Source organism: Aythya marila (genome assembly GCF_965140915.1).
Source record: "Aythya marila genome assembly, chromosome: 7".
Lineage (NCBI taxonomy): Eukaryota > Metazoa > Chordata > Aves > Anseriformes > Anatidae > Aythya > Aythya marila.
The window spans coordinates 33,016,595-33,034,307 of record NC_139048.1 but is presented as its reverse complement, the minus strand read 5'-3'; the positions used below and the strand labels follow the sequence as shown (position 1 = coordinate 33,034,307).

The 17,713-nt window shown below is 44.8% G+C and overlaps 2 protein-coding genes across 4 annotated transcripts; both read left to right on the top strand.

The window, feature by feature from the left end:
• The first annotated feature begins 2,763 nt into the window (after positions 1-2,763).
• SRGN (serglycin) lies at positions 2,764-4,680 on the top strand. The gene is made up of 3 exons (XM_082765485.1): positions 2,764-2,933; positions 4,153-4,297; positions 4,416-4,680. Exons 1-3 carry the CDS (start codon positions 2,843-2,845, stop codon positions 4,609-4,611), a joined length of 432 nt encoding a protein of 143 aa, XP_082621611.1. The 5' UTR covers positions 2,764-2,842; the 3' UTR covers positions 4,612-4,680.
• Positions 4,681-4,925: 245 nt separating this feature from the next.
• On the top strand, positions 4,926-17,692 carry VPS26A (VPS26 retromer complex component A). Of its 3 annotated transcripts, none has more exons than XR_014317890.1 (10): positions 4,926-5,059; positions 6,743-6,892; positions 8,461-8,536; positions 10,983-11,139; positions 11,589-11,753; positions 12,214-12,320; positions 13,322-13,390; positions 14,224-14,366; positions 15,943-16,832; positions 16,973-17,692. XR_014317890.1 is itself a non-coding variant. In XM_082764538.1 (10 exons), the coding sequence occupies exons 1-9, from the start codon at positions 5,057-5,059 to the stop codon at positions 16,054-16,056; spliced, it is 984 nt and encodes a 327-aa protein (XP_082620664.1). In that variant the 5' UTR covers positions 4,926-5,056; the 3' UTR covers positions 16,057-16,060; positions 16,168-17,692. The 3 variants fall into 3 exon arrangements, 2 of the variants coding, with proteins under 2 accessions (XP_082620664.1, XP_082620663.1); XM_082764538.1 differs by having other exon boundaries at positions 15,943-16,060; positions 16,168-17,692; XM_082764537.1 differs by having other exon boundaries at positions 15,943-17,692.
• The last annotated feature ends 21 nt before the right edge of the window (positions 17,693-17,713 follow it).

Here is a 17,713-nt window from a genome sequence, read left to right as displayed (position 1 = left end):
GGCAGCGAGGGCGTGCGTCAGAGAGCTCCAACGTCCCCGTCTGAAACACAGGGGGCAAAAAGAAGGAATTAGCAAGATGCTTTCCTGTAAGTTAACCCTCTCGGAGGAGAGGAAGAGAAAGTGGTTCCCGGACAGGCTCTCCCGCAGCTCTGAGTGCTGGCCATGAAACTCTGCTCGCCTGGAGCCCGTCTCCAGAGGAGTCCAGCAGCCTCCAGGGACGCTTCAGAGCAGCCCATGAGAGGAGGCAGTCAGGTCGGCTCAGAGCCTCCCTCTGCCAGAAAACCAGGACTTTGCACATAACGGAGGCACTGATGGGCCAAAAGTGACATCAGGTTCTGTGCAATAGAGACGAGAGGACAGCAGGGATGATGCTGGAGCTGATGACCACCAGCCCAGCGTGGTCTGCAGGCCCAGGGAGAGGAGGGGACGATCAGGAACAGCACAACCTCCTGTATTTGCAAATAACTCTCAAATCCTTCTCCTGAACTTCTCCACGTGCTCTGTCTTATTTTTTACGGTGCCAAGCTGCCTATGTTACTTAGGGCTTTAGTAAGAGCACACCTCGCTCTGCACCATAAAGGCACAAAGTTCTGCTAGCAGGAGGGGCTCCTGAGTGTGATCGCCCCCATCAGCCTGTCCTAACTCTACTGCAGCGTTTGCTGGGAGCACCACATGGGATGAATCCAGTCCCAGGCTGGCAGAGCTCTGTTTTTGTCAGAGCCAAGATCTCTGGTGGCAGCTTCCTGTAGACCATCCGCAGCGCTCGGTGCCCGTGCAGCTGTGGCTTTTCTCTCTGGGTGTCTGTTGGCCTTTATCATGGGAAAAAAACAGGGAGCTGCTCTTCTGCGCGATCTAGATGGCAGCAAACGTCAGATTTCTGTGCAACGCACGTGAGTGGCAATGACTTCTTGTGAGATCTGGATCTTATCTTCACGGGCCAGGTCCTGATACTGCCCTTGGAGGCAAGAGGCTACGGCACGAGAGGCAGAGGGATGCTGTACCCTGCGGGCTGCTGTGCGCCAGCATCCCAGGCACTGGGCTCAGCCACAGCCAGGGTGGAGGATCCATCCTGGACTTAGAAATCCCCTCAAGGGTCCCAAATCTACCTCCTGGGTTCATCAGCTCTTTGTCGAGCTGTGATGCCCGTGGCCATCCTTCTCCCTTTAGCCTCTTTTCCAGCGCTGCTCAGCACATGTAGCCTTTCTCTACCACCAGTCCCCAGCACAGCGACCTACAGATAACGCAGCGATGTGTAATATGTTTGTGTAGATAACAGTGACCCCTGAGCGTGCAGTGACCCCGCAGCAGTTGGGCTTTATCTGATTTCTGAGCAGTTATGAATGAGAAACTTCTTTATCAGGACCCCCCTCTGGGTGGACAACGCCTCGCCCCTGTACCTGCATGATACGGGGCCACCAGGAGGGAATTTTCTTGCCCTAAATCCCCCGTTGTCAATGGCAGGATAGATGCCCTCACGCTGGGCACTCTCACAGCATGATCGCAATTTACTGATGTTAAAAATTACTCATCACTCCTGAGGTACACTGGGAGATAAAACAGCCCTGCGAGTTATGACTGAGGCGTTGTTCATCACTTGAGCTTTTGAGATGTTTCTTCTCTGCTTTTGAGGCTATTTCCAGGCATTTTGGGCACCCTGGGAGGAATCCCAGGTGTCTGCGCAAGGGGCCAGAAGCAGCCCCCTCCCTCTCCCTGCCCCCAAATTAATGCCTTAGAAAAATGCAAAGCCCTTAATCTGCCTTACACGTGATTTGAAAGCAGCAGCACAGCAGCAGTAGGACGCTCCGATGGCCCCACAATGGCACGTTTCAGGGTTATCGCTGTTGCAGAGGGGGCTGTGAGCTGTTCCCCTGCCCACACGGACACAGCCCAGTCCCGGGGGGGGCCTGGGAAGGTTCCGTGAGCCTGTGACCAGCGGAAAAGTCAGAGGTGTGACGGCAGGGACGACACCCTGGATGTTTGCTCCGTTTCCTATTGATGTGCTGAGCACCACCTCAAAAGAAAAGAAAAGAAAAGAAAAAAAAAGCAAAGAAAACAAAAACAAAAACCAACACGGAGTTGATGCTAAAAATACAAAGTAGAGAAGTCGGTACAAATAACTGCTGCCTGCAAGCTTGTCTGTTCGTGCTAGCTTAGAGTCTCCTGGTTTTCCCATGCTGGAAAAACCACGTGTGGAAATGGAAAACAAATGGGAAGAGTTCGCAGCCCCTTGTCGGGCAGTGAATCCGAGGGAGCATCGCAGGGAAAGTCACCGCTGAGCAGAAGCACCGCCGGGGCCTCGGTGGACTTTCCACCTCATAAAAATAGATTCACCACAGACAGCTCGTGCTCCGCGGTGCTGCGGGAGGTGCTGGCAGCATGCTGGCCCCCACATCTCTGCCCGGCTTAACCTGGTGGGGAGTGGTATGAGTAAGAAAAAACCCATCACTGCCGTTGCCTTCTCGTGCCTGATTTATTCTTGGCTAAACTCAAGCCTGGCTGGTTTAATCCCAACGAAAAAGTTGCCAGTGCAACAACACGGTGGGCTGGAGGAAAGGGCAGTGGGCAGGGATGTGTGCCTGGCCCGTGTGCCTGGTGGGCTTGCCGTGGGTTTGCCTTTGCCCACGGGCAGCACCGGGGTGGGGATTTCGGTGCCCGGTGGGGAAGTGGGGGGCCGGAGCACTGGGCTTTTCCACACATGCCTCACTTCAGTCAATCAGGAAGCGGTGACGCAGGTTATGGGTTGGGTTTGAGGTTTCGGAAACCTTGTCTAAAAGTCGGTCTCCTCGCCTCACTGTATTTCTGAAGCGCGAGGCCGCAGCGGAGGCTGGCGGGGAGAGGAGGAATGCCAGCCAAAATGCAGCTCCCAGTCAGATGTAGCAGGAGGATTTTCCTGGCCGTTTGTGTAATCCTCTTTGTGGGATGCACAGCGCAAGGTAACGCCGAGCGGTTGTTCTCTCTGTAATCCTCTTTCTGGGTGAGGCAGTGTGGGCCAATGAAGCAGCCTCCAAATTTAAGGGAGAATCTTTCAAATTGACCTTCTTCTGGGAGGAATGAGGTCTGCTTAGGAAACCTGCTTTGCTAGCTTCTTGTTTTCTGAAGGGAGAATTGGAAGAAAAGGTGCCTTTTGCTAGTGGAACATTTCTGCGTCCCTCACCCAACCCGTCTAAGAAAAAGACTTTGTAAAATAAGCTACTCTATGTACACATCTATCCAATATATGCCGATATAGATATTTTTAACCAGCCCTTTGTCAAGGGTCGGATTATCTCCTGATATTCTGTTACGCAGCTCTAGAGTAAGGCTGTTGCAGTCCCCATGTCATAACTCCTCTGCTCTACTTGGGGGAGGGAGGAAACGAAATCGGACGTAAGTGTGAGGAAATTAAACGGTTTATTCAGTACAGAAAAAATTGCAACACGCAGCACTAAAACAACGAAAAGGAAATGTTGATTCATGATGACAAATGCCTTGTGGATTCCTTTCTTGTAAGAGAGTGGCACTTACCAACGATGTGTAGGATAATTTCTTGCCAAACTATGGCAAACTATGGCTATGGCAGTGAGAAGCCTTCATTATGCACCTACTGCTGTTTGTGCTCTGAGAAGGAGCTTTCCGAGCTTAGAGCCTGCTTTCTGTATAATGCTTATTTACAAAGTATTCGGCTGCGGTTGTTTCTTCTGTTGCTGCTGTTGTTATAAAAAACCTCCATAAGATGCTAAGAGAAATAAATAAGAAAAGGGAATATGCTGCGAAAGCGGCAGGAAATCCTACCTGAGAGACTTTTTCTCTGACAGAAGAGTGTAGGAGGAAGCGGTAAGTCATCTAGCATATTGTGGCAGTACATGGAGCAATAGAGAGCCGTAATTACAGACAGATATTCCCAAGAACCTGAGAAAAATTACATAGAGTGCTGAAAGGAGGAGGATGTGCCGGGAGGCTTCAGAACAAGTTTAATTAAACGAGACTGGAAAGAAAGATGCTGTACTGTTGCTTCCATCCCCGTGTTCTCCTTTTGGTCATTTTGGAGGACTTGTTCATCACCGTTGGCCCGGGGGGCACCGAGCCGTGGCGGTGGGGTTGGGTAATTTTGCCGTCGCGACACCCACATTGGGACTGGTGGGTGCGGGCGGCTAACGCGGGCTGCTCCCACAGGTGCCCCCGTGCAGAAGGCGCGGTACAAGAGGGTGAGGTGCCGGCCCGACGCCTGGTCCCCCAACTGCATCGAGGAGAAGGCGCCCTGGCTCCTGCCCCATGGCGATGCCAACAGGATCCTGCCTCCCGTGGCCGACCCGTCCCCGTAAGTGCGCGCAGTGCCGTGGGCGTGCAGGGCCGTGGCTCGTCCGGCCCCGTGAGCGTGATATTTGGTAAATAATGTGAGAAATAGTGGGTGTGTAATGAACCCGCTGCTGTTTCAGGGTGAAGAGCGACCAGATGAGCGACATCTTCCCGCTCTCCGAGGAGGAATCGGGCTCCGGCTTGGACACGGCACTGGAGATGGAGCCGGCCTCGGGCTCAGGAGCCGAGGCCATCCCGGCTGCCCGGGCTGCCCGGGGACCCGAGCTGCCGCCGGGGCTGGGGCTGCGGCTGTCGGAGGAGGCTCTGCTCCTCTAGGGCCCCGGCCGCCATGACGGGACCACCCCCGCCACCGCTCAATAAAAACCCTTGCCTTATAACCCTGAACGGCTTTCGCTCAGTACATGTCTTTATTGGGGCTGGTCGCTGGCTTGTTTTGGTACATTAAAAGCGTTTATTGGGGCTGAACACCGCGCTGTTTTGGTGCATTAAAGGCGTTTATGGAGGCTGAAGGCTGCGCCGCTGTCACACACCCGCCACTCCCCCTCAGCGCCACCACCCCTCCCCCTGCTCCTCCCCCCACAGCCGCCCCTTCCCGCCCCTTCCCTCCGCGCATGCGCCGCCCCCTTCCCGCCCCGCGGGCGGGTCACGTGGCGGGGGCGTGGCGGGCGCGTGGGCGGGGCGTGCCGTGGCGGCGCGGAGGGTCACATGACAGGGGCGCGGGCCGGGGGCTGGTGGCGCGCGGCGGCGGCGGGCAGCGGCCATGGTGAGTGGGGGCGGGGCGGGGCCGCCAACCGCCGGCCCTGAGGGGCCGCCTGAGGCGGGGGGGGAACGGCCGAAAAACGGGCGAAAAACGGGCGAAAAAGGGGCTGGAAAGCTGTGGGGGCGGCTGCCGGAGCCTTTATTCCGCCTGTTCTCGGCCTCTCCTGCTTGGGGGAGCGCTCAGGCTGCCCCGCTGCCGTTGCTTTCCTCAGAGGATCTGAGGGGTCCCCGAGCGGGCTCCGGTTACCGGGCACGGCTGTGTGGGGGCAGCCGGGGCTGCCTGCCCCTTCAGGGAACCCCCGGGCAGTTCAGGCTTGTGGGGATCGCTGTCCTATAGCTCCGTGTTGCACCGTGTCTTGTGAGACGTTACTCGGTGTTCCTGCTGCTAGGCAGCTCTATTCATATTAAACTGTATTTTAGATTTGTTTTTCCGTTTATTACTAATCAAACAGTTAAAACTTGAGGTCCCCATAATACCTTGAATATGTGAGTGTTTGCTCCTTGAGGTTAAATTGGTGAAACGAGGGTGACTGTTACATCTATACAGAAATCCACCAGCTAAAGCCGATGCTCTTACTGAGAGCCAAGTGTAACTTCTCAAAGCAAAATGCTTTCTTAAAAACATAACATTGTCCTGAATTGGCAAAGCGTTGTCTGCTTCAGAACATCAAAGCAGATTAGTGCCTAATTCCTAGGAAAACTCTGGGATTTCACACCAACCTTGTCGAGTTTCCCACAGAGCTGCCAAACATGTTTTTCAGTTTCTCGTAAGAAATGTTTGTGCAAGGTCAAAGGATGATCTTCCCTGCTCTCTTGTCTGATAACGCTCAAAAGTTGATGCCTAGAGAATGCTGCTGCAAGGTGAGGACAGACAGTTACAGCTTACAGCACATCGGTGCCTGGAGCAGAATTACAGGTAGACTTACAACATGCGAGGCATCTGATGGCAGGGTTGCGTAGTTAAGGTAGATTGTGTGAAGAGCTGCTGTCTCCTGAGCCCGCTAATGCTCTCTTTGTTCCCGAAGAGAATTACAGGGCGTAGGAAGAGGCAGCAAATAAAAGTTCCTTATTGAACTTTGCCAGCCAGGAGCTTCTGTAATATTCCCCCGATAGCTGTTTCTTCTCACCTCGCTTTGCTCCATCATTCCTCTTACTTCTGGTCAGCGTGTTGCTGCTGTTCACGCAGTAAGTTACAGTGGGGATCAAACAATGCGTATTTTTGACGTAATAGCTCAAATCCTCACCCAGGTGGAAAAAATTTAAGATTTTTTTTTTTGTGCGTGTGGTTAGAAGGGATTAATTTTTTCAAAGTGAAGTTGCTGGTTTAACAGTAAATGCCATGAAATGTTGCAGCGGCAGAAACCAAAGTTGTGTTTCCAACGGTAACAAGTATTTATTAGCATCTTAAGGTAGCGGTAATGATGGTAGCTATGCTGCATGCTTTAATACTAAATGTCACACTTTTGTAAGTACAACTGCTGCTTGTTGCCGTGATTGCAGTTACTCGCTAGGTGAACAACTGTCTTCTGTCAGTGCTGTATCTTGGGTCTTTAATGAAGAATGGCTTCGTAATTTCATGGAAGCACGAGTGTTTTTTCCCAGTATATGGTGCACAGCTGCAAGTAGATCCTGCATTTAAAATGGGGTGTCCTCTGTGAAGTAATTTACCTAATTCTTGTCATTCCAGAGTTTTCTTGGAGGCTTCTTCAGTCCCGTTTGTGAGATTGACGTTATTCTTAATGATGCTGAAACACGGAAAACGGCAGAAATCAAAACAGAAGATGGTAAAGTGGAAAAGCATTTTCTCTTCTATGATGGTGAATCTGTTTCAGGAAAGGTAACTCTTTTTTTTTTTTTTTTTTTTTTGAGTGGCAATTAATTACTGCACTGATTGCTAATGCATACAGGAAATGAAATGAACAAACATAAGCAAGCATGGCCATTTCAGGTTGTGTTGGGTCTGAAAGGAAACACTATTTTCCTGTAGCTGGTCTCTTTAACCATAGTTATTCGGGCAGCCGACAGAACTGAGCATTTTCAATGTTTTGTTCATGTTTGTTTCTGATAATCTTTTCTGGTCTTCCTATTTCTATGAATAAGCTGTTTGTGCAACCATGTGCAATCCTCTCACTGCTTCTGACAAGAAAGTTATTCCAAACTGGACCCGCCCTTCCCCTTGAACTCTGAAATCCACAGCTCCCATGTGTGTAAGAGCAATTCTTGGCTGGTGCAGCCAACCTGCTTTGCATACCCTGAAGCTAAGCCTTACATTTTATGCCCTGAAGTGGTTTCTGGAACTACATCAAAGGGGCAGCATGTTACAGTTCAGCTGGCTGTTGAGTCAACAGGAGTTCTTGGTGGGGAAATGCAGTTAAAATTACCAGAGGGATTCCTCATCTCTCAGAATTCCCCCACAAGAAGTCCTTGCTATCACTGGTTTTACTGGAGTCATTCTCTGAATATTTCTGTTAGGATTCACTCTTCCTCCAAGAAGCTTGGGCCAGCTATTGGGTTCTAGGACTGACTTCTAAGTACCTAGTTCAGTCGTGACTGACTGATTATCACTGGGCACCTTTCTGCTCTTTAGTTATCTTTCCACGTTACGAACTTGCTTCTCTACAAAAATCCTTTCAGGGATGTGAAACTCTTGCAAGACAGGCCTCAAACTCGAACAGAAGGAACTGGCTTTTGCATGTTCACTGACCTAATGACTTCTTGCTTATATCAGCAAGTCCTGAGAGATGCCTGATGAGCTTTGACTAACACCAGCACAGTGGGATCAGGGGTTTTGGGAGAACAGTAATTTACAGGGCAGCTTCCCTCTGTCTCTTCCCTTCTTTTCATCACGGACGTAGACCATTCAAGTGATTTCTACTCGGATATCAATGATATATTGGATTTTAAGGTACAGGAGTTTCTCTGGTAGTAGCTGCCCAGCGCAGAAACATTGATTCGTCTCAGACTAATGCTTCTATTTCTGCTGAGGAAAGGATTTGAGCGCACTTGACTTGAAAGGAATGCATCTAATGGGAGTTCTTCTGTGGACTTCCAAATGTTTTGAAGCTCTCTGCCCTCAAAGATGGCAAGGAGGTCACTGCTGGCTTCTCTGAGCTCTACTGAAGCTAGGGGTTGGGTTCCTAATTGTGAGACTCAAAGGTTTCAAGGCTGCTTACTGAGTTCAGTCTCATGGATGGCTAGATTTTTCTCAGAGGCTTTAGTGGGGCCTTGGTTATGCTTAATTTTTTAATGAGCTGTTTGACTCGGTTCTTTTGAAGCTCAGGTAGTGCTGTTGAGAAGAGTTTGCAGTTTTTAAAAAGGAAATTGCTATATGCCTGTATTAAGACCATGTATTAAGTGAAAGTATTAACTTTTAACTGTTGCTCTTTTCTTTTTTTGCCTTTGTAGGTGAACATCTCCTTTAAACAGCATGGGAAGAGACTAGAGCACCAAGGAATTAGAATTGAATTTGTAGGACAGATCGGTGAGTTTTGAAACTATGAAGGGGATGTTAGGTGGGTGTGGTGTGTGCAGCTTTGCATATGTGACTGTCAGCAGTTCGGCCAAACCATTGCGACCTGATTGGGTTAATAGATGACAAGTGCCAAAGGAAGATTGTATTCTACTAATTTTAACACAGGTGACATACTAATTTGTGCTAGTCAGAAAATCACTGGAAGGAAAGATGTGTACATGTGAGGGAGAACTGGGCTGGCAAGTATTTCTTCTGGCTAAGAGCTTGATTAAGAACCACTCGAGACTTCTGAAAACTAAACTTGTAACCACGATGCACATTGTTTCAGCTTTATGTATTTCAGTCTATTCACTTGTAACTTGTGAATGTTCTCCACTAATTATAGGTGGTGAATGACCCTGTTTTGAAAAACCAACTCGAAACACTTTGTTTTTTTCTTGCTTGTGCTTTTTGTTCGTGTTTAAGGTTTCAAGCCAAAATATCAAGTGTACCTATCGTGCTAGACTTCTTAATTCTAGTCTTGAATTCTGTCTCTGAAAGACAAAGAAGAGAGAGAAAAGAAATGATGGGACAGCCTACAGTAAAACACTTCTGCAAGTTATTCTCTCTTTTAGAGAAGCAATAAGTAGTTTTGTATTGTTAACATAAAGTAATGTTGAAGCTTCACAGGATCTGTGTGCTTTTTAGCAAGATGATGTGGTATTGACATAATAAACATAATTATCTTTTAACTGTATCCAGATCTTGTTTTCAGCTGTGAAGAACCTTGATCGTGTCTAACCTCTTAGCAGTCCAAATAACCTCAGCTTCTTGAGGCTGATGCGGAAATCCCTCCTTTCTCTGTTAGAAGGCTGTTTGCATTGTTGTTCCCCTTGGAAGTAAACCTGACTGAAAAATTGATGTAAAATTGACTTTTGGGTTGGCATTTAACAGATTGCTCCGTTTCTGCTCAGTCAGTAGGCTTCGTTACCCTTCGTGTGAACCCTTGTGCAGCAAGTATGACTGAGTTCTGACACCTGCTGCTTTATGCTTCGAGGATCTGATCAGTGGAGCCATAACAGGCTGGTAGAGTGGAACAGCAGTGCAAAGGAAATGAGGTGTTGAGAAGCCGAGGAGAAAAAACAGAGCTCCCATATGTCAGCTTTGTTCAGCCTGGTGTCTGCCCTCTAATAGTTGTATCTATGTTCATCTACTCTGATGGATGATTTGTATTCTCTGAATGACTTCAACTTGATGGAGTTAATCAATTTTTATATTTTTCTGGGTCTTTCTCTTGTGCTGCAAGTTTAGAAATTCTCAAGAATCTGCACAGGAGTGGCTTAAGCCACTGCTTATTTTACTTGTTCATAATTCTTTGTATCCTTTCAAGTTTTAATACAGTTAATACAAAAAACATGCTGTTAGAGTGACTTCTCTCTGCACTACATGGAGACTAGCTTTAGCTGCATGTCACAAGCATATTTTAAACCTGCTCTTCTGAGTACTTCTCTGACTGGCACAAAAAATAGTGGACATGCAACAAGAAACAGACCTTTTGTTATTTAAATGCTTGTCATAGCAAACAAAGCACACCTTTTCTTTCTGATTGTAGCAGAAAATAAGCAGTTACTAGTGAACATATAAGTTTCTGTCAAATTTGCAGTGATAAACTGTCAAGTTTGTGTTTGTTTATTCTCTTCTGGAATGCTTCAGTCTGTGCACAACCACTTCAACTGCCGCTTATGTTCTTACCTGATGTTCTTAGGTGTGAATTGTGGAGCAGTTTTTATAATGCACTAAAGTGGGTAGTCTTTCAATGACGATATTATAGTTCTCTAACTTTTTATCAATGTGAGGATTGCATGGCACAGAGCTACAGATGAATAATAATCTCAGTGGTCTGGCCATCTCTCCTAGTGACTGGAGATGTGATTCCTGTGTGATACTGGTGTGTATATGCTTATGTCTTAAGAACTTGTTTTCAAATGACCAACTTATACCAGTGGTCACGATGAACCATTTGATAGGCGTTGTTGGCCTGCAGGGTACAGTTTAGGATCACCGGCATGTCCTTAAGCAAAGCAAGATTAGCCCATTAAGTTTTGTACTTCCAGCAATACACATCATCAGCCAAAACTGAGCAATGGCCTTTACAAAGGATGCAAGGCAAGAAATACTTGATAAAGCTAGCTAAACTGTCATTTAAAGAAAGGGAGGAAAGAATAAATCCTATGTTAGTGAAGCTTCAAGTATGTATTCTTTTTCACTGTGGTTGGCTCTTTAGGAATGCTTACTGTAAGTTGCTAAAACAGAAGGTAACTTTGAAAAGCCGGATAAAACATCTGGTTAAATGTGTTGCTCACATCAAATTACTTGCTCTTGTCTTCTCCCATCTGCTCTTGGCAAATTAGGGACAGTTTTGTTTGCTAAAAATAAATGCTGAAAACCACTTTCCTTTCCTCTTCCTCAACTGTAGAGCTCTTCAACGACAAAAGCAATACCCATGAATTTGTGAACCTAGTGAAGGAACTTGCCTTACCTGGAGAACTGACCCAGAGCAGAAACTATGACTTTGAATTCATGCAGGTTGAGAAGCCATATGAATCATACATTGGTGCCAACGTCCGACTGAGGTTTGTAACCCCTAGGTCTCCTCTCCCCTCCTGTCCTGCTGGATATTTCATAACTTAGCAGTTGTGCTTGTCACCTTCATACCTCCCCACACCTTGGATTTCAAATCATGTTTAACAGTGAGTACTGTGCCCTGTTTCATGGTGTTGAGAATAGCCTCTACTATGTTATTTGGAATTGCTCATATTACAACACGATATTGTTTGTATAGATCAAACTCTTTCAGGTCAATCAAATAAAAACAGTCTGTATCTTTCCCTTTAAAAACAACTTTTTTTTTTTTTTTTTTTTTTTTTTTAACCTAAAAGCACTGTCTTGTATTTTGGTGTCTTTCTTTTCTGCTCGGTCTTAAAGATAATTTACTGTGGTCTTTGAAAGAATGATCTGTATGTCAGAACATGAAGATGTTTGCTTATGTAATTCTGGTTACCTTTTATGGCTTGCTTTCTAGGTATTTTCTAAAAGTGACAATAGTGAGACGACTGTCAGACATGGTGAAAGAATACGATCTGATTGTTCACCAGCTTGCTACCTACCCGGATGTAAACAACTCCATTAAAATGGAAGTAGGCATCGAAGACTGTCTTCATATAGAGTTTGAATACAATAAGTCAAAGTAAGTGGAACTCTAGAATGAAGCACGTTCAGGTAAATACTTTGGTAGAAAAGGGTAGGATATGGAATACTTGATGAACAGTGTGGCACTAGGGAGTTGAAAAGGAAAGCGACACTTTTGGTGATTTTGGTATTGAGCTGTCTGGTTACTAATTATGATGGCTTTTCTTCTCTGTTCTGCCTTCAGTGCTAATAGGCAGGTCACTGCAGATGCTTAAGACTTGATTTCTGCATTTATGATTTTTGAATAAAACTGCAGTACTTCATTTAGCAATACTGCAGTGATGGAAGGTGTTAATTGCACCAGTGTGGCTGAGATACTTAGCTTGGTGGGGAAGTGAGGTCTGAGTAATGAAAGGGCGGATAAGGTAACTGCCTGTAGAAATTGATTGAAGAAGGTGTAAAAGTGTTTTTTTTTTTTTTTTAATTTAACGAACCCCTCTTGTTCCCTTCTTTTGAAGGTATCACTTAAAGGACGTCATTGTTGGGAAAATTTATTTCCTCTTAGTGAGAATAAAAATTCAGCACATGGAGTTGCAGCTGATCAAAAAGGAGATTACTGGAATTGGTAAGAGAAGCAAAGCCCAAAAGATGGGCTTCTTCCTTACTTGATGTTTGACTACTATTTGCATTTTGTGCTGCAGTTATCATACTTGAGGTCTGTGGCATTGTCTTGGGGCTTTGACGTTAGGCTGGCCTCACGAACTTGAACCAACATAAATGGAACCTTTTGCAAAAAATATACAGCAGCTTAAGCAGCTTTGATAGATAACAAACAAGGGAAGAGGTGCAAAATGCATCCTGTAGACCTCTCTGCCTCTGCAGAGTAAAGCTAGTGAAGTGGGCTTGGTAAAGAGTGGCATGAAATCTCTCCTCTGCTCTAGAAATGTATTACTTTCAGGCAGCCTAAAGCTGATATCATGAAAACATCTAGGGGCTTTGAGGCAGAAACAGCTCGATTATTGCAGATTGGGCTTGCACACTGTGGGACTAGGAAGGCAGTAAGGTTGTGGCTCACGACTTCCTTCCCGAGTGGCTGGGGCCCTAGTGAGTTGTTCGCGTGGAGATTCAAGGATGTCTCTGTAGTAAGAGAGGAATAGCAGAGAGCTCTACTTCATTGCTTGCTTTGTGGCTAAACTAGGTAGTGCTGCATCCCAGGCACTGGAGAAAGGTGGCTCTTGTGCTGGATGGCCACTCCTTCAGTTTCTAGTCTGGTTGTGGCCTACCAGAGTCAGGCACTAGCACTGCCCATGGAACAGAACAGTTTCACAAACCTTACCCTGCATGCTAGTCCTTTATTTAAAGCCTGCATACTGAGGGCTCCCTCGAGGCACTGGCTACTGCCTCTTCTGTGTCAGTGCTGGGAGGAGATAGTAAAGAGTAGTTACTCTGTCTAGGAGTTGGCTTTGCTCACTTTAGCTGTGTGTTACTTAAATACAAAATAAAGGCAAAAAATAATCTGGTGGTATGTAATTTAAATGCTGCAGACTAGAAATTGCTGTGATAAAGCTTTGTAAATATGTTTAAAACTGAAGCATGTGTTCTCAGAGTGATAACTTGTTTTATCAGGACCGAGTACCACAACAGAGACTGAAACCATTGCCAAGTATGAAATAATGGATGGCGCACCAGTTAAAGGTAAATATTTGTGATTGTATTTTGAAGGGTAAATGTTCGTAGTTAACTGCCTAAAAATATGTAGGTTATGAGACTTGTGTAAACTCTTCTTGGAGAAAACAGCTTTCTACTTATGTTGCTGTAATAATATTGGATTTTCCTATTTAAAACTGGCATTTTCACTAACTAAGAATTTTACTTGGGACCCTAGTAATTCTTACACTTACCATTGAAAATTCTGATTGATCTATTTATCACTTCTGTTTAAACCTGACTCTCTGATGTAGATCAGCTGTAGAGAGTTCCAGATGCAATTTCTTTTTGTCCTGCTTGGTTACCACGCTTCTACTGACAAAAATGCTTCCGCCTCTGATTTCATACTCACCTGAGTGTGGTTTTTTTTGTTTTTTTTTTTCTAATTTTTATTCAAGCATTCCAGCTCTGAGCAGTTACTGCCTGACTTCAGGACTCAGACATGCAAATGCTTGTAGATGCCATAGGTGGCAGCAGTACTGTGAAGGTGCTTCAGTAGCACAAGATAGTGTAATTTAGGTCTCATCTAAGTGTGATCAAATTTTAATCTAGACTTCCACTTGCTTGCTACTGCTAGTGGGAGCTGGTTCTGATGACTGTGTGGAAGGCTCTTAAATGATCTGAAACCTAATGAGGTGCAAGTGACTTACTGGTGAGAGGACTCTTGTCCTCTTGCCTCATATATTGGAAGTCTGGTGTTCCCTTTTCCCCTGCAGAAAGAAGAGGCACAGAACTTGGGAAGGTGCCTTTATTTCGCATGGCTTCCGAGACCGTTAACATTACCCAGTTTTCAGGAACTAATTGCAGCTTTCCTTTTCAAGGTGAATCGATTCCTATCAGACTCTTCTTAGCGGGCTATGACCCAACTCCTACAATGAGAGATGTGAACAAGAAGTTTTCAGTGAGGTACTTCTTAAATCTTGTGCTTGTGGATGAAGAAGACAGACGATACTTTAAACAACAGGTATGGTCTAAAGGGATTTGACTGCAGAATTCTGGGGTGTTTTGCATGCTGCTTTGGATATTCTGTACATTAGAGTGTATATTCAGCTATGCTTTGTGTATGGCATAAATATTTTTGCTGTTGAATGTATTGGAAGCCATATAGAAAATATTAGCTTGCTGAAGGAGGTCCAGGAGGAAGTCAGGTATGACAGATAATACTTCAGCAAGGATATAATGCTGAGTGCCTTAAAGCAATCTCGTATTGTGAATGTAATAAATGGCTCAGTCTTCAAAATAGGACTATAATCAAAGTTTACAATTTATTAAAGGAATAGAGGTAAGCAAACAGCGCTGGGTGTGCCGGGAGTGTCTCCTCCACCAAGACGCACACCAGTTACATCAAGCAGCTGATTTTTATGCTCCTAGGCTAATACATATTCATTACTACTTTTTTAAAAAAACAGGGTTATTATAATTAGTTTCTGGAATCCAAACCCTCCCACTGGAGCATGCATATCAGTCTCTGGTGGTCTCTCTGGGGGTCTCTCATGCTGAAGGCTCATAGTCTTCCTCCCTCTTGTCCTTTTCCTTTGTCCAACTTGGCTGTATGGCAGAGACTTGTGCAACATCCCCTGCAAGCTTTGTCTTTTAGTTGTTTTTCAGCTCTCCCCGTCTCCTTAATCTCCTGGCCAGATATCAGAGACTTGCATAGTGTCCCATGCAATAGTCATAATAGTTAGCAGTTATTCTGAAACCCCCCAGATATCAGAGACTTCAAGGAAAAACCTATAAATACATTTCCCTTCAAGCTCTCTATTGACACGAATTGCTGAAACATTCCTTTGCAAGATACAAGAATTATATACATTAACCACTCTGTTTTTCTTTGACTTGTGGTTATACAAGGGTATGTAAGACAGAAGGTCGCATTCATCATACCATGTGGCCCTAGCATTGTGCCATACTGACACGAATCAGATGAATCCAGACAATATACTTTGTGGCCAAAATAAGTTATCGATGCATTTCCGTGCTCGCTCTTTTCTACCTACTGCAGATAACGTCCCTTCCCAGCATTATCTCAGGTTCAAAACTGTAGTAAGGTCAAGATAATTTACTGAGAAATTAACAAAAGCTGAGGACCCGTTAGGGGAAAGAAATAATGAAAAAGGTCACTGGAATGAAGCCATGTGGATTGTGACAACATATTTTTCTTCTAAAGAATAGACAAGTTGGTGTATGTGGGAAATGGAAGGTAACTGGAGCATACAACAGCTATGATGGGTTTGGGATTTTCAGAAAAGGAGGAAGAAAAATCTCTTGACCCTTCTAAATAGCATCAGACGGAGGAGTAGGATTGTTAAGGAAGAAGTGACTGCTCAGTATTGATAAGTTAGTATTCAGGCAGTAACTAAATATGTAAATTGTCATCTTTCTGTTAACTACATAACAGGAAGTGCATATGGAAAATACGGGGATCCAGAGGTTTTTCAAAAGCCTTTTCCTATTCTGTCTAGGAATTTATCCTAATGATAGTTGATACTTCTGGCTTAATGGTAAGTGGCTGGTTCAAAAGTGTTTGCTTCCTCCTACAGGAAATAATTTTATGGAGAAAAGCGCCTGAGAAGCTGAGGAAACAACGAACAAACTTTCACCAGCGATTTGAATCTCCAGAATCACAAGCATCTGCTGAACAACCTGAAATGTGAACTGGTAGGAGGCGAAAAACTTTGCAATGCTTCAGCAGGTTAAAGATGGCAGCAGCCTGTGGGGAAAGAAGGCCAAAATTCCCATTACAACTGTCTTCCTTCGTCTTGCAGTGCTGCATTTACCATACTACTAAAACATTCTTCAGTTAAACATTCAAGTATGTATATACCTTTAAAATAAAGTGCTTTCTCAAACACTGGAACTTTCTTAAGCTATTTTATACTGCACATTTACTTTTATTTGGTAATGTTATATGCACTTGGATATGCGTAAGCTTAAATCTAGTTGTTTCCATGCATGGTAGGCTGGTGTATTTGATTTTGCTGATCACCTATACAGTGAAAACAAAAGCATTTCCCTTCTCATGTTGTTTATTGCATGTCTTTTTCCGATGTTGCTTATTTGCATTTGTTTTGTTTTGAAATGGCAGTAAGGCAAATGACTAAATCACACTAAAAAGGTTTATGGTGGACTTGTCCTAAGACTTCTAATGACTGTAATAGACAGGGTTTAACTCAAACCGCATGTATATGCACTATGACTATAACTGGAGCCTTCAGACACCTTACCAAGGTTTCTAAGAAGCTTTGAATTTCGGTAGCAAAGAATGTTAGAAAACATCTTTGCTCTCTCCCTGCCCCCACCCCCAGTTCTGACTTTGCCATTCTTCCCTTAAGCCTTTCATCTGAGTCGCTCCTGACTGTTGGGGGTTCATTGCCCGGTAACGAGTGACTTTGGAGATGTTCTCATGATTTCACCTTTGGGTGGCGAGTGGGTAAAGTATCTGAACGTAATTCTTTCTCTCGTTGATGAAATAAACTCTAGTAACGTTGATTATTTTGCGAATGCACAAAATGTGGTTCCTTCTGGTTTCATGCTTCTACTGTCTTCAATTTTTCCTCATTGTCTTGATAGGAAAGGCAAAACATCTTCAAAGGACAACCTCTTCCTCATCCATCTAAGCCCGTGATGAGGGTAAACATGCTTCTTGTGCTCTTCTAGAAAGGTATTTTCAAGCCAGGCGAGCCTCAAAACTGTTAGAAGCTTGTCTAGCACAGCAACTTGTTTGTCTTGGTCATCTTGTATGCATTTAGTGTTTGAAGAAATAGCTTAAATGAGTTAGCCTTCATCTACTCACAGTTGAGCATGTAGTCTGTTATCAGACACGTGGCTTGGGCAGAAACTGAAGCCTGCTGTGTGGAAGGCTACTTGCGCTTGTAGTTCACTTGGCCTTTAAACCAAGACTTCTCAACTTCAGTGCAAGTGTCATTGGTAACCTTACTTTATGAGTAAGCAAATTACTGAATTACTTTTCTGTAAGAACTGTTTTCTTACTGTGGCACTTTGATAAAGCAGACAAAGATTCTGTGTACTTTATGCTAGAATACTTCTCGTAATATGAGTATCTTTGAGAGCAAACTTAATTCCCTCATGTAAGTGCCTGTATGGAAATCTAAAAGAATAAAGTAAAAAAAAGCCAAATATTTTCATGGTCACTTGCATGTTGTTATCTGGAGCCTATTCTAAGAGATTTTGAAAACTGATTGTATTTAACCAGCCTCAGATTGTGCAACCATGTATAATAAACGAGAAACATACTGAGCTGCTATTTCAATTATTAAAATAGCTGTATTCTCACTACGCATCTGGCTCGTC